Source organism: Doryrhamphus excisus, chromosome 9, assembly GCF_030265055.1.
Source record: "Doryrhamphus excisus isolate RoL2022-K1 chromosome 9, RoL_Dexc_1.0, whole genome shotgun sequence".
Classification (NCBI taxonomy): domain Eukaryota; kingdom Metazoa; phylum Chordata; class Actinopteri; order Syngnathiformes; family Syngnathidae; genus Doryrhamphus; species Doryrhamphus excisus.
The window spans coordinates 15,132,571-15,155,037 of NC_080474.1; the positions used below are offsets into that span (position 1 = coordinate 15,132,571).

At 40.3% G+C, this 22,467-nt stretch overlaps 1 protein-coding gene across 1 annotated transcript in view; it reads right to left on the reverse strand.

Moving 5' to 3' along the window:
- The window catches only part of lmo7a (LIM domain 7a), a 57,581-nt gene extending 35,736 nt beyond the window's left edge, over positions 1 to 21,845 (reverse strand). The window contains exons 1-4 of the mRNA XM_058081171.1: positions 21,696 to 21,845; positions 13,038 to 13,108; positions 9,632 to 9,701; positions 2,857 to 2,963 (exon numbers count right to left, since the gene is read on the reverse strand). Of these exons, the coding sequence (XP_057937154.1) occupies positions 2,857 to 2,963; positions 9,632 to 9,701; positions 13,038 to 13,108; positions 21,696 to 21,764 (317 nt within the window). The 5' untranslated portion in view covers positions 21,765 to 21,845. The remainder of the gene's footprint in view (positions 1 to 2,856; positions 2,964 to 9,631; positions 9,702 to 13,037; positions 13,109 to 21,695) is intronic.
- Positions 21,846 to 22,467: the final 622 nt, after the last annotated feature.

Consider the following 22,467-nt stretch of genomic DNA (forward strand, 5'->3'; position numbering starts at 1 on the left):
TTCCAAAGCTCCATAAAGAAAAAGTGTCCACATTTGACGCACTCGGATAACACCGTATCATAGGGCATCATTGTTGGCTTGGAGGGTGCGTCGTGATAAGATGGCAGATTTGTTTGTTTAGCGTACGTACAGTTGATCTTTGTGTGCTTTCAACACCACTGCCTGTGTCACTCAGGCAGTGCTCATCCAGCCCAGGGTGAATCATGGGAGAAAAAAAAAAATGAAGATTGCTGAGAAGTGCCTGCAGCATAGAGGTCGGTGGTGACAGATGTTTGACAGAATGAACATTGTAATGACGCAGTGAGGCCACAAGTTCACTGGTAGTTTGTAAAGGTTCTATATTATGCTGTTTTTAAATGTCAATACACTATTAGAAGTGTCCAAATTCTAGTATTGATGCTTGAATTTAATGCTAAAGAGCTGTGCAAGTCAATGTCTGTTTTATTTTACAAAGCTGTCCACCGCAAATACAGTACATAATGTGGGCTCATTTGCCTATAGGGGTGTGTCAGAGGCTGTATCATGTCCATAAGGAAGGTTGTTTCTTTGTGATGTCATGAAAGCGGGCGTTTGAGCACCTCTTCTCTCAAAACAAGTAAAGCAAGTGAGGGAGATGATACATTTTTTTTCACGTTTGATGCTGACAAACAGGCTCTCGGGACACACTGTTGGGTAAATATTTTGACTTGTGGGCTGCATTGAGTTAACAAAATTGTCCGGGGGCTAAAACATATATTAGAACATATATTTAACACAAATACACACTATTTTATGCTTATTTTCCTTGAATTATTTGTCGAATTTTATCTGTAAAAGTGTTATACTATCAGCTGTATGTTTTCATGTCACTTTAAACATCAGACCACGTCAAACTATGTAATTTAATTTTACAGTTTTTTGTTTTTTTTTACGAAACAAGACATCCGAATTGCAAGTCATGTTGCCAGTTTGTATGTTAAAAGTTGATATAGTTAGAAAGCAACTGGCGGGCCGGATTCAAACATTTGGTGGGCCACATGTGGCCCCCGGGCCGTAGTTTGCCCACCACTGTGTTAGATCATCATGAAAAACAACAAGCCCCTTGTGCACATTATTGGGATCTTTAAGAAGATTTTTTTTCACACAAATGCAAAAAAAATTTAACACCCCCCAACCCCCCCATCCTGCCATGCATTTTCAATACCACTTGTCCTCACTAGGGTGACAGATATGCTGTCTTCTGGGTCCACCCTGGCCTGGTCACCAGCCAATCACAGGGCATAGTTATCACCATAACATTGCTAAACGAACACATCCAATAGCAACGTCTATTGCATAGCACAAGTGTGTTAAAATCTGCCTGTTAAGACACTTTTCCATTTCATTCACACTGAGCCTTCACCTGCCCCCCCCCTCCTGAGGGCACACCTGAGCGAAACGCGAACAGGTTGATCAACATGCCTCCCTCTCTGATGTGGCACAAACACACAGAAACGGAAATAAACACTGTGGAAATGTCACCACCGACTTGACTGTACTGCAGTTTCACGCCAAACGCATTTATTAAAATGCCTACGCTCGTACTTTTCATGAAACACATGCATGCATGAAACTTCAAAATCAAATCTCCTGTGTATGGCTGAATGCTGTCATTTAGAGTCACACATTATTACAATGTTAACAAATGTCTTGTTCAAAGGGCTTCCTGTGTTAAGCCGGTTCAATATTATTTTTCTGTAATACAGTAGACCCTGGCCATATTGACATTCATTCATAAATCATGCTCTTTTCTGGTGGAATTGTTGGTAAAAAAAAATTGACTAGTTGGTAAAAAAAAAAAAAAAAAAAAAACAATAGGCATATTTCAACAAATTTGTCATATTTTTTGCCTAAATGAAGCATTTTCAAGATTTAAAATGGCTGCAAATTAATTATTAAGCCATTAAAAAGACAATTCATATTCTGCCTTGGTCACTCATTATCAGTAATTGTTCAGTGAGACAGGCACCAGACTTGATCACCAGAACAACAGGCCTTTATTGCAGGTTGAAATTATCTCACAACAGGCATAATAATAATAATAACATGTTGTACTGTTGTGGTCATAACCCAATGACAAGCTAAAACTCAACTCTGAACCCTGACATCACTTCCTGTCTGCCACCAATTCTAATCATGTTAAAAAAAAAAAACATACCACATGGTAAAGTGGTTTTCGATGATATAACTACTAAAATATCCCAATTTAAATATTCCATAATAAATAAGGAAACACTATCTTGCAGAAATACTACTAACTACTTATCATGGTTGGCACCAATTCATTGAGATAAACAAGGAATTACTGTACAATACATGTTATTTACCAAATAATTTGCCAAAAAAATTATTTAATGGTCTCTCTTGCCCTGTACAAACATTTATAGGGAGGCAGTAGTTAATGCTTAATATTAAATAAATAAATATTAAATGATCAATTACATTGCATATCCATTGAGAATTATGCAATATTTTATTTTTTTTAAATCAAGCAAGGGTAAAAATGTTAGTTTGAATGTTAGCTTTATCTACAATGCACTGTGTATTTATATACAAATTATACAATGTTTGTCAGTTGTACTCCTGTACTTATATACGCTTCATTATTTTCATTATATGCTCTGTTGCAGTGCATATGCCCTACCCCAAGATAATGTAAATTGCTGAAGTAGAAGGACATTGAAATCCTCCTAGACTTAGGTAATGAAGTCCAACATGCACATGTGCTCAACCCGACTGGTGTGTAACAACATTCAACGCCATTTCAAAGCTCAGCCTCATTCATAAAAAAAACTCTAAAAAGCATCAAAACGGCATCGAGCAGGAAACTACACTTACTTGACTGTAACTCTTGATGACAAGTCCTGGAGGTCTCCTGGGTGAAAGAGCTGGGCCTCCTTTAGTCCGAGCTTGAAGCAAGCTTTGAGGAAGACATTAATGTTGTCCTGAACGAAGAAGACAAGAAAGAGCACACAAAAAAAAAGTAATCACTCAAGAATTCGCTGGCAAGGACGCAGCTTGCAACTCATTGCTTCCAAAGTTCATATCACAGGCAGGCAGGGAGGAGCGTGTGTGTGTGTGTGTGTGTGTAAATAGAAGTGCATAACAAACACACACACATGCAGTTGTGTGGGTGTGTGACTGACAGCAGCTATGCTACCAGTGGGCGGGGCTAGAGTGTGACAAGTTTTTGATAGCACAACACCTGTGGCAGGGGCTTGGTCTTATTTTGAAGCTCGGTTGCTAGGAGACGTGAGGGGACAGAAATTCTTGCCATGTGAGAATGGAGGGATGTTCCATGTGCATCTACATTCTAACTTTGCAAAACGCAAGGCTGCATGACATCATGATGCTCTGGTCTAATTGCTGGGTTTGTTCTATATTTAAATCCACAACATTTTCTCTTCTGTGGCTTACTAAGCCATTTTCTCTTTGTAATAACGCCAGTCCATTATTAATATGTACCATTAAAAGGAACAACGTTTTCAAATGGGATGGAATAGTCAACCCCCCCACCCCATACATAGCTTGCATGCACAATCTAATTAAGTTTCCAACCTCGCCTTTCCTCATCTCACCTCCAGAATGTTGCCTGACAGAGCACCAAGCTCATAAAAAAAAGTGTGCAAAGAATGTCGGCGCTTTGATTCCAAGCATAGGTAAAGTCATATAACATGCAAAAATAGGATTATCAATTTAAAATGCTGCAATATGTAAAAAAAAAGGGTAAGGTTTCTAATAGTTGTGTGGCCTTTATTTGTAAGCATTTTCACTATAATATTACATTTGTTTAAAAATCCACTTAAGTAATGATTTTTTTCATTGAAGTAATATATATATACAAATAATATACATACTATATATGTATGTCAAGGCCTCGCTTGGGCATCTCTGTGTGGAGTTTGCATGTTCTCCCTGTGCATGCGTGGGTTTTATGTCTCTGTGATTTTTTTGAACGATTGAATGGTGGGCTGCACGGTGGTCTAGTGGTTAGCGCGCAGGCCTCACAGCTCTGAGACCCGAGTTCAATTCCGAGTTTGCATGTTCTCCCTGTGCATGCGTGGGTTTTCTCCGGGTACTCCGGTTTCCTCCCACATTCCAAAAACATGCTAGGTTAATTGGCGACTCCAAATTGTCCATAGGTATGAATGTGAGTGTGAATGGTTGTTTGTCTATATGTGCCCTGTGATTGGCTGGCGACCAGTCCAGGGTGTACCCCGCCTTACGCCCGAAGACAGCTGGGATAGGCTCCAGCACCCCCCGCGACCCTCGTGAGGAAAAGCGGTAGAAAATGAATGAATGAATGGTGGGCTGCACGGTGGTTGAGTGGTTAGCGCGCAGGCCTCACAGTTCTGAGACCTGAGTTCAATTCCGAGTTTGCATGTTCTCCCTGTGCATGCGTGGGTTTTCTCCGGGTACTCCGGTTTCCTCCCACATTCCAAAAACATGCTAGGTTAATTGGCGACTCCAAATTGTCCATAGGTATGAATGTGAGTGTGAATGGTTGTTTGTCTATATGTGCCCTGTGATTGGCTGGCGACCAGTCCCGGTGTACCCCGCCTCTCGCCAGAAGACAGCTGGGATAGGCTCCAGCAACGACCCTTGTGAGGATAAGCGGTATAGGAAATGAATGGATGGATGGATAGTTAAAAAATGAATGATATACAGTACCAGTCAAATGTTTGAAAAACTGATAAACCATGCTGTACAGTATATTCTGATATATTATTATTATATAAAACATAACTGAGTTAGCTTAGCGGGTACAAAAGTATTTCTTTCTTTCTACCTTGAACATTGAAAACAACTTGTGTTGCAGCCTTGAGGCAATCACTGATTATTAGTGACCGGTCAGTCTGTTTATCATTATAACCTTTGACCCCCAGCTACCTCAAGCATCCTGTGTCAGATATTCTTAGAAAATATTCACTGTAAAATGACTGTCAGTGACCTTTGAACCATGATGAATGTGACTGAAAAACAAAAAGAATTGAATTACTGTAGATTCTTTGACATTATCCGTCATTCTCATCACAAAAGCGAGATAACGCCGCCTTAGAAACTCTGACTTGTGCCAGGCTCGTAATCCGTCTAAATATGCCGTGTTCCTATCCGACAGCCTCTAATCCTTTTCCATGCATACTTCTCGCCTTCCATTCTTGCAGAAAGTTTAGAAAGATGTTGGTCGGATCCGTTACAAGCCGCTGGTCACATTGTGGTCAACTGTTTCTCTTTTTGGTCTAAGACGGGCACACACTGCAATTACCCTCCAATGACCTCTAGCTCGCAAAGTTATAATGTCAGCCTGCATCACTCATATAGTACACTAAATATTCTAGAAGGAAAAGGACATGTGGTCATATGGCTATCATTGTTCACATGGTTACATAAGTAATGGCTAAAATGATGGTTGATGTACATACTTGGGCCTCATGCGCCAAGCCAGAGCATTATTGACAGTCTATTTAATGTTCATTCATTCATTCATTTTCTACTGCTTATAGCCAGCCAATCACAGGGCACATATAGACAAACAACCATTCACACTCACATTCATACCTATGGACAATTTAGAGTCGCCAATTAACCTAGCATGTTTTTGGAATGTGGGAGGAAACCGGAGTACCCGGAGAAAACCCACGCATGCACGGGGAGAACATGCAAATTCCAAGATGGCCGAGGGTGGAATCGAACTCAGGTCTCTAGCTGTGAGGCCTGCATGCTAACCACTCGTGCAACGATATTTAATGCTATTTATCTTTATTTACTCTATGTACTTTGTTTGAGTTCACTTTCCTCATGCTTATCTTTTTATTACAGTATATATCGTTTTCATTTCATGCTTTTTTGTGTCACATTTATAAAATTATTTTTAATGTCATTGTAATTATTATTATTAACAACGGCAATTGTTGTTGCTGTTGTTCTTGTCTCTCTCTGTATTGTCCCTCTCTTATCATTACACTCCCCCCTTTGTTTTCTTTTATCTCTTCTTTTTTATCCCCTCCTGCTCCGGTCCCAGACACTCCAAATTTGTATCACAACAAAACATTAAATAAAATCAAATAAAAATGCTCCTGGCACAGCAAATCTGTTTAGTATGTTTAATAAAATAAATTATTTACTGTTTGGGCTGCATGGCAGCCACACAGATTGGAGACCCAAGTTCGATTCCACCCTTGGGCATCTCTGTGTGGAGTTTGCATGTTCTCCCCGTGCATGCGTTGGTTTTCTCCAGGTACTCCGGTTTCCTCCCACATTCCAAAAACATGCTAGGTTAATTGATGACTCCAAATTGTCCATAGGTATGAATGTGAGTGTGAATGGTTGTTTGTCTATATGTGCCCTGTGATTGGCTTCTCGCCTGAAGACAGCTGGGATAGGCTCCAGCACCCTGAGGATAAGCGGTAGAAACTGAATGAATTAATGAATGGTTACTGGTTTTGACAGTCATACATGGTATAATCATAATCAATTATACATATTATATAAATGTAATTATGGTGGCGACAGTTTGACACTGGAATTCCAATTTCTATTTGCAACATTGCATCATTCACCTGTGGACACAATGATGAATCACAGTGGTGTGGGTTGCCAAGGAAGGAAAAGCAAACAGCTCATTTACACGTTGATGACGCAGCATCAGTACCAACTGAGGGTTCGGTTTCTTGTTCATACATGCACTTGGAACCTTTGACGTTCACTTATCACTTGAGACAAGATGCATATACATCTGGGGTTCCAATCACTAGCTGGATGGTAAAAGCAAGCTCATCATCATCATCATCATCATCATGGTGGTACCAAGACCCAAGCACACAGCTCTGAGTCTTTATAACAACAACAGGCAGAGACATGTGCTGACTTGGGAAACGTTCCCAAAATGAAAACCAAAAGAATTCAGGGTCTGCAGCCAATGTTGCTAAATTTTCTGCAAAACCAGAGTTTTTTTTTTTTTTCATTTGGTGTTCCCCTTTCCTTCCTGGAGGTTTTCTGTTCCGCTAACATTGCAGCCTGCTTGGACTTGGACAGCCTGCAGTACAATAACTTTCAAAGAGTAATGATACATAAGCTTTTTTATAATAGACAGTTTAAGGAGCTGTGTTTGCCCTCCAAAAAAATCTTTTTTTGTCTTTTAAGCTTTAATGTGTGAAATTATATTTGGACACAATTGCTTTTGGAAGGCTCCCCCTGCCGGCCATTAGAAGCAATGCAGTTTCAGGCACTGGCAATCAGATTTTGGTGCACTTTCATTAAAATATATGCACTATATGCATGAATTCGGTCTTATATATTCATTCATTCATTTTCTGCCGCTTTTTCCTCACGAGGGTCGCGGGGGTGCTGGAGCCTATCCCAGCTGTCTTCAGGCGAGAGGCGGGGTACACCCTGGACTGGTCGCCAGCCAATCACAGGGCACATATAGACAAACAACCATTCACACTCACATTCATACCTATGGACAATTTGGAGTTGGTCTTATATATAATATAGTAAATGTATAGTATAGTAAATAAGAGGTTAAAATGGGTCTTCACTTTGACTTAGGTGCTATTCTCACAACCGAGCGCGAGTGAGTCATGTTTGTTTAGATGGCAACGTGGAGTTAGCGTTCTAACTGATATGGGCCATACTTATGAGCTTTCACTATATATATTTTTTTGTTACAGAATTATGATTGCTCTGTATTTTTTAGGGTTTACAACCAGATTTTTTGGTAAATACCAAAGCAGATCCTTTAAGGAAAAAATACTTATAAGCCTATAAGTTTAGGCAGCAGTATTACAAGAAAAAGACGACAAACAGACCTGCTCATGTCATAATAGTCAGGATAGTCCAGGTAATGCAATTGTTCATGTCATAATAGTCATAATAGTCAAAATGGTGTAGGTGATAGAACTGCTGTCAATTGATGTAATAATAGCTTAGATGGTGACAGCAATGCAACTGATGTCATAACAGCGACAATAGTTTACATCCCAATAGTGCAGGTAATGCAAATGTTCAAGTCACAATCGTCATACGAGTGATGTCATAATAGCGAGGGTATTCTAACTGATGTAAAAATAGTCCCAATATTTTTTTTCTTAATTCAATAACAGTCATAACGGTGCATGTAATGCAAATGTTCACGTTATCATAGTCAAGATTGTGCAATTGTTCATGTCATAATAGTCACAATGAAGAAGATGCAATATTTCATGTAATAATAACCAAAATGGTGGAGGTAGTGCAATTATTAATTCAAAAGCCACTTTTCTACATCACAATAAGATTTCTGATCTATGGTTATATATTTTTCCTTAACGGTCCATAAAGTCAAATCGTACGATCTCTGGGGCGTTGGACTATTTATGATTTGTATGGAGCTTGTTGCTACTGCTTGCCAAACATGTCTGTTGTTACACAGTAAGGCTGAGCTCCACCGGGGAAGTCGGGGGCGAGATGATTGACGGGGGCCTGGGAGGGGGGGGGGGGTCCATAATTCCACTAAGCAGCTGGACTCAAATACTCCCACAAGAGAGCTTTGAAACAGCTACGTTGAAGATACTTCTGTTCCCCTGTGTGCAGTAACTAGGGTTGGGCATCAAGTATCGATGGGAACCAAGACAAACATTCCGATTCTCCTGGAATCCTTCTTTTTTTTTTAAGTCCAATTCCCATGTTTTCCTATGTTTTTTTTATTTCTACTAATTCTACTAATATCTACTAATATTGCTGTCTTCGGCCGAGAGGCGTGGTACACCCTGGACTGGTCACCAGCCAATCACAGGGCACATATAGACAAACAACCATTCACACTCACATTCATACCTATGAACAATTTGGAGTCGCCATTTAACCTAGCATGTTTTTTTTGGAATGTGGGAGGAAACCGGAGTACCCGAAGAAAACTCACGTATGCACGGGGAGAACATGCAAACTCGAAATTGAACTCAGGTATCCGAGCTGCGAGGCCTACATGCTAACCACTCAATCGCCATGCAGCCCACCATTCATTCATTCATTCATTCATTTTCTACCGCTTTTTCCTCATGAGGGTCGCGGGGGTGCTGGAGCCTATCCCAGCCGTTTTCAGGCAAGAGGCGGGGTACACCCTGGACTGGTCGCCAGCCAATCACAGGGCACATATAGACAAACAACCATTCACACTCACATTCATACCTATGGACAATTTGGAATCGCCAATTAACCTAGCATGTTTTTTTTGGAATGTGGGGGAAAACCCACGCATGCACGGGGAGAACATGCAAACTCGGAATTGAACTCGGGTATCCAAGCTGTGAGGCATGTGCGCTTATCACTCATCCGCCATGCAGCCCACCATTCACTTGTTCAAAAAAAATCATAGAGACATTCAAACATTTCATTCAAGAATTTTAGTTAGCACCCTATGCAAATTTTTATGACCCTACTTCTATAAAGAATTGGAATGGCGTATCGGAATCGATGCCCAAAGCGAGCAGTGACTACCACCAAAACATCTGCCAAGCCACTAAGTTGATCGCCAAGATTGAGTAATACACACCCAAACTCATCAGGAGATGATCCGACTTACAACAAAGTATCACAACTTTTCTTGTAAAGGTTGAAAGACAGGTAGACTTACCAGCCCGGCGATGGGTGTTGGCAGTCTGTTGACCTTCTTCACCACACCAGGCTTGATCTTGTTGATCAGGCTAAAGCAGACAGAATATAAAGAGCAGGTTAGATCCAGAACACTTTGAGAGTCTCATCTGTTTTTTTCCACCACGAATTACCAAAAAGCTGCACAAATACGTCCCCGCTGTGTGTTTACAGCGTCGTCTAATGGCGACCACCTGGCTTCGTTTTCACTACATGTGCAGTGCAGCAGGGTGTAAACAAACCCTCCAACATGGCACGACTCCAACACTGATAATTCTCCTTTTCCTGTACAATTTGTTTATTATGTAACGCTAAGGCCAGCTTTTTATTCCGATACCATTGAGAGCTATTTTTATTTCTTCTGTGACGGCAAAGCAACTCCATATCAGGCAGGATAGGAAACATCCATTCATTTATTCATTTTCTACTGCTTATCCTCACGACTGGTCGCCAGCCAATCACAGGGCACATATAGACAAACAACCATTCACACTCACATTCATACCTATGGACAATTTGGAGTCGCCAATTAACCTAGCATGTTTTTGGAATGTGGAAGGAAACCAGAATACCTGGAATACCACGGGGAGAACATGCTAACTCCACACAGAGATGGCCAAGGGTGGAATTGAACTCGGGTCTCCTAGCTGTGAGACCTGTGTGCTAACCACTAGTGTACCGTGCAGCCCAGGATAGGAAACAGAATACCAAAAATAAGGTGGAAACTAAGTAAAACCAAAAGTCAAGTCTAAGCTGTCATGCGGAACATGACATAAAGCGTTGGTTATGCAATGGGGAAGTAAGGCATAATCTAATATCACAACTCTGATAGAATCATTCCGAGTCGTGCACTTTTTGTATAACTTGTATTACATATTGCAGGATTTGTCCTATTTTGTACAGTTTTTAATTTGTGAAGAAGTATGTTTTCATTGCACCACTTTGGACAACCGATATCAGTAAGAAAGTCGATATTGGGCCTCTCGAGTTACCGTCATCCATCACTGGTACCCCGACATGCAAAGTTTTGTTTGACTTTTGAGACATATTCTTCAAATTTTTGGTTGAAATGAGGTTGTGTCATTGTTTTGATGTTGACTGTTGTGAGTGCATGTGAAGAATTCCAATGGAATTTAGGTTGAGGTTTGTCATGGGGCAAGCAAACAATAGAAAGCTGTTGTGATTCCATCAGATTACAAAAAGTGGAAGCCAGGCAGGAAACAATCGTGTGTGTGTGTGTGTGTGTGTGTGTGTGTGTGTGTGTGTGTGTGTGTCAGACTAAAAAGTCTTCCTTTTCGGCCTTTTGGAAATAATCTACAGCACAATGCAAGCAGACGTTTAGTTGTTTTTTGGGTGAAGGCGTTTTCCTCTCCATCCTTCAGCTGAGAAAATATAGATCTTTCATGGTGACTTTGAAGAATGTGTTATATTTCAAATCATTATTACAGCTTAGCTTATCTTAAATCATTTAATAAGCGTATTTTTGCAATAGTACATTATCTTAAAGTTTCAAATTTTCTTGTTACTTCTTGTTAGTTTACCTTTTTTGTTTACCTTTAAGTAAGATCTCTGCAGCAGTCACACTCCACAACTCTCCAGTCAGCCAAAGTCGTTTTTTTTTTACTCCAATCAATTAGGCAACACAATCTTTAATAATCACTAATTTGCATATTCATGTGCTGTAAATTAATACGCTATGACTCTCGTAGATATTTCAGATTTTTTTTTGAGACACTGTGGATTGGTATTGGATTCTGGAAGAACATACCAGTATGTTGGTACATCCTTTCACTTTTAAATGTTCGGTTTTTGTTGATTAACTGTTACAAAGTCATGATTTTCATTTGATGATTAAGCGGCATAGAAAATGAATGGATGGATGGTTCTGATTCTAACACTAACCCTAAGTAAGCAAACGGTTTCATCATTTTGAGTGAAGTAATTCCGCCCGCGGCTGCAAGGCGGAACGAGTGGTTAGCGCGCAGGCCACACAGCTAGGAGACCGAAGTTCGATTCCACCCCAAAACCCAAACTGTCTCCAAATTGTCCATAGGTATGAATGTGAGTGTGAATGGTTGTTTGTCTATATGTGCCCTGTGATTGGCTGGCGACCAGTCCAGGGTGTACCCCGCCTCTCGCCCAAAGACAGCTGGGATAGGCTCCAGCATCCCTGCGACCCTTGTGAGGATAAGCGGTAGAAAATGAATGAATGAATGAATGAATGGTGGCCTGCACGGCGGTTGAGTGGTTAGCGCACAGCTTGGATACCCGAGTTCAATTCCGAGTTTGCATGTTCTCCCCGTGCATGTGTGGGTTTTCTCCGGGTACTCCGGTTTCCTCCCACATTCCAAAAACATGCTAGGTTAATTAGCGACTCCAAATTGTCCATAGGTATGAATGTGAGTGTGAATGGTTGTTTGTCTATATGTGCCCTGTGATTGGCTGGCGACCAGTCCAGGGTGTACCCCACCTCTCGTCTGAAGACAGCTGGGATAGGCTCCAGCACCCCCCATGACCCTCATGAGGATAGGCGGTAGAAAAATGAATAAATGAATTCCGCCCGTAAACTGCCACTGCGATGACCCCGCAAGCAGTTGTTATATTTCCCATTTACTTGAATTGGTCACAGGACCGTAATGAGCCATCATTAGTTCCAGATCCAGACCGAGGTCCGCCATTTGTTAATAGCTGCCCTATGACAACTGGCGTAACCCCCTTTGGGAACCTGGGACATAGATGACCTTTGACTACAGCTTTAGCAGTAGCAGAGCACCCCTGACATTTAGAGCTGTTTTCTCAGGACTCGTCAGGGATCTCTAGATCTTTGACTAGTGCTTTTGCAGTAGGACCTTCTAAACAGCAGGTTGAGAATCTTTGGCTAGCATTTTTGCAGCAGGTCCTGATAAAACACTAGCGCTCTGCCACTGCAAATACTCTACAGAGGATCGCTTGTGAAAGAGCTTCGATAAAGGTCTTGAGTTCTTAAAGGATCTTTGGCAAGCGTTTATGCACATGAGAGTACTTTTCTGGTTCTACAGGTCAAAACCGCTGGTCACAAATGTTCTATATGAAAGGTTGAAATTTTGACTATAGTTTTTGCAGAAGTTCCCGGGAAACTCTAGTCAAAAGATCCTCGATCTGACAGACAGTTTGGTAGGTTCTCCTGCCAATGAGCTAGCAAAGATCCTCTTCCTGAGTCGTAAAGAATAAATGAAGCCACAGTGGTGCCGCCTGGAAGCAGACGCTCTCTTGATGGGAAGCGAAACAACAGGGGAAGCAGCAGGGGGTCCGCCTGGGAAACATCAGTCACACTTGACACCACAGAGCAGACCCCTTAAGAGGAACGTGAATAAGAAACGAGGTGATGGGAGTAAAAACAGCGTACTTACTCACACAACAGAACTCCATTCTCCAGAGCTGATCGGAAGTCTTTGCCCTTAAATGTTTTCTTGGTTACTGCCTGGAGAGAAAAAAAAAACATGAGTGAGAAGAGGAGGGCCACGCAAAGGGGGGACTTGGAGAAGAAAGGTAGGATGTGGAGAACAGTGGGAGAGGAAGTGAGAGGTATTTCCTCTTTGGAGGAGCGTTCAGGTGCTCCTCAGGGTGATTTCGGTACAAGTAAAACAGAGCCAGGTCTTCCCGGGCTAATGCAAGCATCTGGAATGGTGGATGCAGGTAGTGTGCGTCATCGATTTTCCATGATTACGCAACACAACATGGAGGATGGCGTGCCGTGGAACAAGCAGCAGTGGGGCACCTTTTCCTCAAGTCCATCAAGAACAACTACCCGCCTAACTACCTATTTAGCTGCATAGATTTTTAGAATCTGGACCATCTTAGAAAGTGGAGCATCAACACACATAAATGCACCAGGCAGATTCTGTCAGAGTGGCTGGACCCCAGCTCAAAAACCGTAGACCTGGAGCTGAAGGCCCAGAAGTCCTCCGGAAGTATCATAATGTGATCAAGCTGGCCCGGACGCTGGCCTCTCTGTTGCAGGTCATGCAGACGCAGATGCAGATGCAAGCTTGGCGACGCCTTCGCCGACCTCAATCTGAAGTCACCGTACAACGCTACACACTAACTATAAATATTCTTAATTCATTAATATTGCATCCTGCTTTGCGGATATTCACTTAACGCAGCCAGATCTGGACCTAAGTAACCATGATAAAGGAGGGACGACTGCTTTCATGTTACATGGCAACTTTTTTATTGCATTATTATGACATTTACATTACATTAGTCTTGAAAGGGAGTGCTGCTAAAAAGGGAAATTATTATTTTTTCTTATCTAATTCATCGAATAATTGAAATAATATATGCTTATATTTTATTTTTATTTTTATTTTTATTTTTATTTTTATTTAAATAATTGTTAGTTGCAGCCCGAACAGTTTAACAGTACATATTTTATTTTTCATGTAACATGTGTTTCTTATAATATTGCAATTTTATTCACATAACTGTTCTTGTAGTATGACCTTTTTTTCTCATAAAAAGAAACATTTTAATTTAATCAACTTCTCTTTAATACTTTGACTTTATTTGCAAAATACAGCATTTTTGTTGTACCATCGTGACATTCTCATACAGTGACCGTTTTTATCTCACTTTTACGACTCATTTAGATAACAGTGCAATTTTGTTCATGGAATATTACAGCTTTTTTTCTCTAAATATTGCTATTTCATTTATTATGTTATCTCTCTACCATTATGAATTTGAGTGTTAGTGGTTGTTCGTTTATATGCATTGACCCTGTCTCCTGCTCAAAAGTCAGCTGGGATAGGCTCCAGCACACCGCTGTAACACTAGTGAGGACAACCGGCATTGAAAATAGATGGATGGATGACTATATTATCATAAAATGACACATTTTAATCATACTTTAATAACTTATTCGCACTGCAACTTTATTTGTATTTTATTCATCATTATTTAGTTACAATTATTCTTTATTTTTTTCTTGTATATTATGACATTATTCTCATACCATGACAAATTTAACCTCATAATATTCTCATCGTCATAATATTATGTCTTCATTCATTTATTTGTCATTATACTCAAACTACCACACAATAATAATAATGCTAATAGTGATAATAATAAAGTATGTTGTTAAATAAAAAACATGCCTGTGTTGTGAATTGCACATGTATTTTGGCTCAATGTGTACTTACGGGCTAAGTTTCCACATGAAACATAGTACTATGATTTTTGTCACTTTTTTTCTCACAAACGTGAATGTTTCAACATTCCTGGGTTCCACTCCATTCTCCAAAGCAAAGCAAATAAGGCAGTAAACTGACACTGCTTGGCTGAGGAAGGACGACAGTGTGGTTGCCATTGTCATCATATTTTAGGACGACTTCATATAACAGCCACTGTGGGACGCGTTTATTTTTTTATGACATAACAGGAAGTCCAAGAGATGAACTATTAAAAGAAACAGTTGAGGTTTTTGGAGGATGGACAGGAGTTTACTTTGCATTTATGAAGGTAGGGCAGGTGGCGTTAACAAATTTACAAACAAACATTTCAAACGAGTTGAACAAGTTGTCCAGGCTACATTGGTTGACTTGGTGTACTATATATGGCTTTTGTGTCTCAAAGGAAGGTAAAATAAGCACCAAAAAGTGGTGCTGCTACACCTCCGAACACACCCACTGTAACCTGAGTCCACTTCAGATAAGCATCATTCATAGGTAGGCTACTGATGGGAATGGGGAGTCGTTACAGGATGATAAAACGTTCCTGACCAATACTCTCACTTGGCATCATTTAGACATAAGCAATGAGTGAAGACACAAAACACGTACAAATACAAAGATAAACGCAGCAATCAAAAGTGACAGTGTGTGTGAGCGGGCGTGCCTGTTTAGGCGAAAGGAAAACCTGCCCTCTGTTGTTGACTTGGAGCAGGGACAGGATGTGCTTCTCAAAAGACAACAAAAAATAATAATTATCACCAAAAAAATTATTTTACGAGAATAAAATATTTTTTACAGGAGTAAAGTCATAATTATATAATAATAATATTATAAACTTTTTCATCATTAATTAATTAAATTAGTTAATTAATTTAATCATTAATTCTAAGAACAAAAATGCCCTTATTTACATGGCCAAACTGGAATACTGTTGTAGTATTGCAAAACAAAAAAATTAATAAATATTTATTTATTTAAATTATTACTGTATTTACATATCATATAGATTATATATCCCCCCAAAAATCCTATACATTATACAATAGTACAACTTTATTTTCCTGTACTAAATAATAAAATAAAATAAAATAAAATAAAATAAAATAAAATAAAATAAAATAAAATAAAATAAAATAAAATAAAATAAAATAAAATAAAATTTAAATTAAATTAAATCTTAAACTATATTAGGAAAGCAGGACGTGAACAAATGTACCAGATGGAGGGTTGGATTTAATAAGCTTTGCTTCTTCCTACTCCTTTTGAACCATGAAGTAAAATAAAATAAAATAAAATAAAATAAAAATTCAAAATTAAAACCTTAAACTATATTAGGAAAGCAGTAAGTGAACAAATGTACCAGATGGAGGGTTGGATTTAATAAGCTTTGCTTCTTCCTACTCCTTTTGAACCGTGAACTGATTATGTGATGCATTCAATTGTAATCTGATGCATGTTCAAATGAAATAAAACCATTACCATTTTTTTTCCATGCAATGTCACAGCCTTACTGGCATTGCCTAATGAAGTGTAGTGAAGGGTTACTAGGCTACAGAGGAGGGCATGACTCAGCCAATCGCCACTATTGTGCTCTCTAATTGTCATCATTAGAGCCGTTTAGCATCCAGTCTGATTTGGCTCCTTGTGTGACAACACTCGACTGCAGCATCGCCACGCTGCTCGGATTAAACAGTTGAGAATTAAAAGCAGGAGCAGAGGCTTTGAAATCCTTGGTGCAAAACCGGCCGACACCGCCAACTCCCCTCAAGAATGTACCGCTGAATGAGTCTCGTGACAGCTTTCCACAGCCGCATACCCATTTCAAGATAAAGATGGGCTTTGCAGGAGCTCTTCAGGTAGCAGAAAGTATTGTGAACTCACATAGCTAACAATAATCTCCCTTTTCTACTGCATAGTACCTATTTAGCTTGCTAAGCTAACATTGTATTTCCATTGGCAAAAGTACTCCCAAGTACTATTTCAAGTACTGGTGCTCCATTTGAGGCAACACGCTAACATTATCCTACCTTGCTGCAATTTCCTACTCCACAGTCTCCACTTTGCTGCAGAACTCCAGTTCTGGCTGCCCTCAGCCTCCTCTTGGATAAGATTGGAGGACACACGCTACAGTTAGCTTACCCTCTTGTGCCTCATCTACTATACAGTACTCCACGATTGCCCTCATTTGTTGCCTCCTCTCTGATAAAATTTGTCTCAATTCTTTTCAATTCTTCTACTCCACCTGAAGTCATCATTCATTCATTCATTCATTTTCTACCGCTTTTTCCTTACGAGGGTCGTGGGGGTGCTGGAGCCTATCCCAGCTGTCTTCGGGCGAGAGGTGGGGTACACCCTGGACTGGTCGCCAGCCAATCACAGGGCACATATAGACAAACAACCATTCACACTCACATTCATACCTATGGACAATTTGGAGTCGCCAATTAACCTAGCATGTTTTTGGAATGTGGGAGGAAACCGGAGTACCCGGAGAAAACCCACGCATGCACGGGGAGAACATGCAAACTCCACACAGAGATGGGTGGGAATTGAACCCTAGTCTGAAGTGATCAATACAATTTAATTTGTCTTTCCACTAGATGTCACTATCTTATCCACAACACTGGGCATTGTCTTGTCCGTTATAGCTGCAGTGAGCCACTAATGCTATCTTGGCTGAACACAAATAATGGCAGGAACTGAGTCCGTGACCACAGCTAATGTTTATTCATGCGGACTGCTGAGGCGAATCAGTATTCAAGGTTTGTGTGGGTGCATAAACACCCCCCCCCCCCCCATCCCCTCTTCCACTGATTGTTCCCAAAAATCCTTTGTTCTTCTGAGTCATGGTTCATCAGGGTCCAACTAGGACATTGTCCAAATATTTCAGTGCCCTATCTCCCTAACGCCAAAATAAAAGGCGTGACACTGCTGCATCGAGCATCATCTCGTGCGAATTGGTCTCCATCAACATCCTGAACGCGTATGAAAAACAATACAGCTTCACAGGTCAAACGAGGCGATTGGTTGGAAGCTACACATTTCACAAAGAGGCGCCAGGAGAACAGATCCAAAAGGGGGGGGGGGGGGTTGTTTTTGGTGGACAACACTAAAGGGGCTGCTTCGCTCGAATGACAGAAAACATACTTTTACTGATCCCCAGTGTGTTCTAGCCAACAGTGCAGATTGACTGCTTGAGATGATTCCCACTACCACAATACATTTGCAGGTGAAAGGAATGTTATTTCTGCCTATGAGAATGACTATAATCTGCCAATATATGCAAATATACAAATATTACAACATCTATCAACATATCTCGAAAAGCTGCAACTTAACAGTAATAATGCAACACAACAACAAGCCTAACTAATATAAGCAAAATCATATCCATTACAATTATGCCACATTTGACACTGGAACAGACTATTTCCATGATTTCCAATAGGAACCCAACACAGGAGCCAACAGTAATTTGGATTTGCTATCAGGTATCACAAAAGCAAGTTCATTCTTCAAGTAAAAAAAACAGAGTATTATGTTACCTTTGATTGGGCCGCTTTGTTCCACTGGATGCCAGCCAGACAAAGTGAACCTTTCTTAGCATCCACACATATAAACACAAGGGGCCGTCACATCAAACCTCAGACTAGATTATACCTTTCACTTGTTCAACCTTCAATCATCGTAGTGGTTACCTAAAATCTATTCAGGGAAATAATGTTAGTATTCTGGTCAGCAACTTTATAGTACAGAGACAAAAATTGTTACTGGTGATGACCACAAAGAGGTGACAGAAGATTGTGACACTGTGGGGATTTTGCATTTCAGGATTCACAATTTAGGAAACTGGAGGTAGCAGAGATGAGGATGCTGAGGTTCTCATTGGGAGTGACCAAGATGGATAGGATCAGGAATGAATACATCATAGGGTTATTACATGTTAGAGGCCTTGGAGATAAAGTCAGAGAGATGGTTCGGACATGTGCAGAGGAGAGATAGTGAATATATTGGTAGAAGGATGCTACGTTTAGAGCTGCCAGGCAGAGAAAAACCAAAGATGGATGTAGTGAAGAAGGACATGGGGGAGTCAGATTTGGAAGACAGGGTTGGATGGAGGAGATTGATTTGCTGTGGCGAACCATGAAGGGAAAAGCCCAAAGAGAAGAAGAAGAATATTGCCCCAAGTTTCCAGGGAAACCGCAGAGCTGAACTGACATTTTTTATTGGATTCCGATGAATTCCAACCAGCAACAAGCGACCACATAAACATGGGAAAAATAAATTAGAGTAATTATTTGTTGCTCCTGAGCCTGCCTTATAACTAAAGTTGAATTTTGTTGTTGAATCTGTTAAAGGATTAAAAAAATCTTGTGGTCTATTCGGTATTTGAACAGGTGCACAACAATAAGGATGGTATATAAGCAGTTTCAGTTGTTCTTTGTTAAATGACAGCGCCAACTAGTGGCCTGGCATGCATATGACATCATTTTTTTCCTTTATTTGGGCAAATATATGAATCATTACAGTGCATTTCTTACATCAATCAAAATATAACTTTCCATTATTTACATTTGTATTCAACTATCTGATCCCAAGCCCAAAAGGAATAGGCTGAAGCAAAAGCTTATAAATGCCTACCCCTTTTTGCAAGATATAATCATGTTCATGCCACTGTCTTGTTTTCCCCTGTTATTATTATCATTGTAATATTATTGTTATTATTATCATTATCATTATTGTTAGAATCTTTATCATTATTACCATCATTAATATTACCATTTTCAACAGACTTCATTGCTTCTTGAAGAGTGCTGTATCATTTCATGTGTTATTTTCTGAAATCCGCAGTCTTATTTATTAGCCCACTTTTTTGTGACATTTACTTATTTTCTGGATTGCATGTGTCTAATCTTGTGCATTAAAAAACAAGAACTTGAGACTGTGTCTGGACAGGTGACCAACCCAAACATCAGTATCTTCTTGTTAAACCAAACAAATTTACAGCCTGCCTATTGTATAAAAAATTCCCTTAAACACTCATTCCTGACACTCCCACTTTACATAATACCCCAGTCAGGATGCAGCTCCAGGGGGCTCATGGCCTCTAATGCAGGAATGTGTCCATGTGACGAGCTGCAGAGCGTTCAGAATGACTTTTTAACACCGCCACCATCACTACCAACAACACCAGCATGTCTTTAACACTCCAACCTCTGTTTCAAGTCCTGTGAAGCCCAGCGCAGTTAATCATTCAGCAGCCAGCGGACCCAAAAGGCTCTCTCTGATGGGAGGGAACCTTAACATTAAAACCAAAAGCCTACAGGCTCTGTGGCCTCTACCTGTCTGAGCTGGTCCTTACGGAATCTAGGTGCCCTTAAGCCTCGGTGGACAAGCAGGGTGGCTACAATGGGCCAGTGTATGCGACACTGATGTCACAATGAAAGCATTCAGATCCCACCGCCCCTCAGGAAATTGGAACAATATTTGTTTAGTAACAAGCTGTGCAGAAGAATACGGGTGATGAGGAAGCATCTCTTCACCCACTGGACTGAACGCATCAGTCCTAATGAGACTGAGGGCAGAGTTGCAGAATAGTGGAAAGTATAATACTGTATAATACAGGAGTAGAATACTGCAGCAACATGGTAAGCTAATGTTAGTGAGTGTTTATTTTGTACATTAGAAGTTGTGTATCCTCCAATGTTACTGAGCCAATCAGCAACCAGCTGTGCTTCGCCAAACCCAGATACTATAAATAGTAGGAGTGCCACAAGATCAAAATGTGATTTCTTGTAAAGAGGGCAGCCAGAAGCCAATCAGACTGTAAACTATGACAACGCCACTATGAATAATTGCATGATTGGAACCAAACATTAAGTACTTTACATAAACCTTGCAATCTAACCTACTTTGGTGTGCCCAGTGTCAGCAAGTGACATGTAACTGGTAATGGTAAAAACTGTATTTAGAACCTCAAACAGGTTCATTCATTCATTTTCTACCGCTTATTCTCACAAGGGGTGCTGGAGCCTATCCCACCTGTCTTCGGGTGAGAGGCGGGGTACACCCTGGACTGGTCGCCAGCCAATCACAGAACACATATAGACAAACAACCATTCACACGCACGTTTGGAGTGGCTAATTAACCTAGCATGTTTTTGGAATGTGGGAGGAAACCGGAGTACTCTGAGAAAACCCACGCATGCACGGGGAGAACATGCAAACTCCTATGCGGGGTCTGCGCGTTAACCACTCACCCACCGCGCAGCTCAAACAGGTTCAAATATTCCATTTATTGTTGTTTAGTCCTACTTCAGGCAAATTCACTTATCCTATTATCGGCTCAAAGACCAGACTCAATCACCCAGTAAGGTTTATGTTGATTCAGGAGAATAGTAAATGGTCTTACAACCAGCAACTTCTCACCTCCAAGGCACTCAAATGTTAGCACATTTATGTACTGATGACGCAGTATCTTGCCCAAGGACATTTCCACTGTATTTGATGCCTTTTGTGTGTTCTGTGCACAGTGCAAGTGAACCAATTACTTTTTTTTATATGCTATTATTATAATATTTACATATTTAATGTTAATTTAGACAATATACAGACATATGTGGATGCTTATATATGTATGTGTATACATATTTTGAAAACTAATGTGCAAAAAATGTTGACTGTTGTGCTGTATAGATAATGTAATGACTAAATTCACAAAAACACACAATATTGAAAAAAAAGAGAGACACTTCTGACAGTTAGACAGAACTGATGCGTTTAAATTGGATCAGTTCAACAAATACAGAAAAATGTGAAAAGTCTACTCACTTCTATCCACCGCTGAGCCTCCAAGTATGCGTCCTGGTGGGTCACCGTGGACTGTTCTCTCCACTCCATCACACCAAAACTTGTTTTTTTATATACAGTATAAGTCCTTTCCTTCTTCTTATTCTTCTTCCTTTAGTGACTGTGAGTCCAACAAGTCCACCACGTTTCTTCCTCCTCCTAAGTCCTAAAAACCATGGTCGGAATCCTCCAAGTGGACCAGGTGATCTCTGCTGATCTTCTTGAGCGAACAAAAACAAAAAAAAGTAAAATGTACTTTATTGTTGTGTTGCACACGCACACAATGACTGCAAGGTGTAACTGTCAAGCATTCCTTTGCATCGCATCACACTTACCTGGCCGAGCCTCCGACACACCTGTCGACTTATTGTTCGGTTACCTTTTCATGCTGCTCCCATTAGTTGGTGTACGTTTTCTTTTTGTCCGCCTCCAAACGTGTGTGGATCGGCGTGTGCAGCTTTTCACCTTTTATGTCTGCATAAAAAAAAGATCCCCTGGAGAGATTTGAACTTTCCGTTCAACGACAGTTATCCCTGCAGCGACACTTAGCGGCCGTTTAGGTGAACTGCGTGTGTCATAAAGTAATCAAGTGATACGTATATTAAACCATATGTGGTGGATAATCTATTCAAAAGCAGTATCATTGTCGCTGTCCAATGAAAAAACATGTACTTTATTTCCAAATTGTGTGTATTTTCCTGTGTTAAAATGGGGAGTTTTCAGCAATTTTTATGGCAATGCATGCCTTTCACTG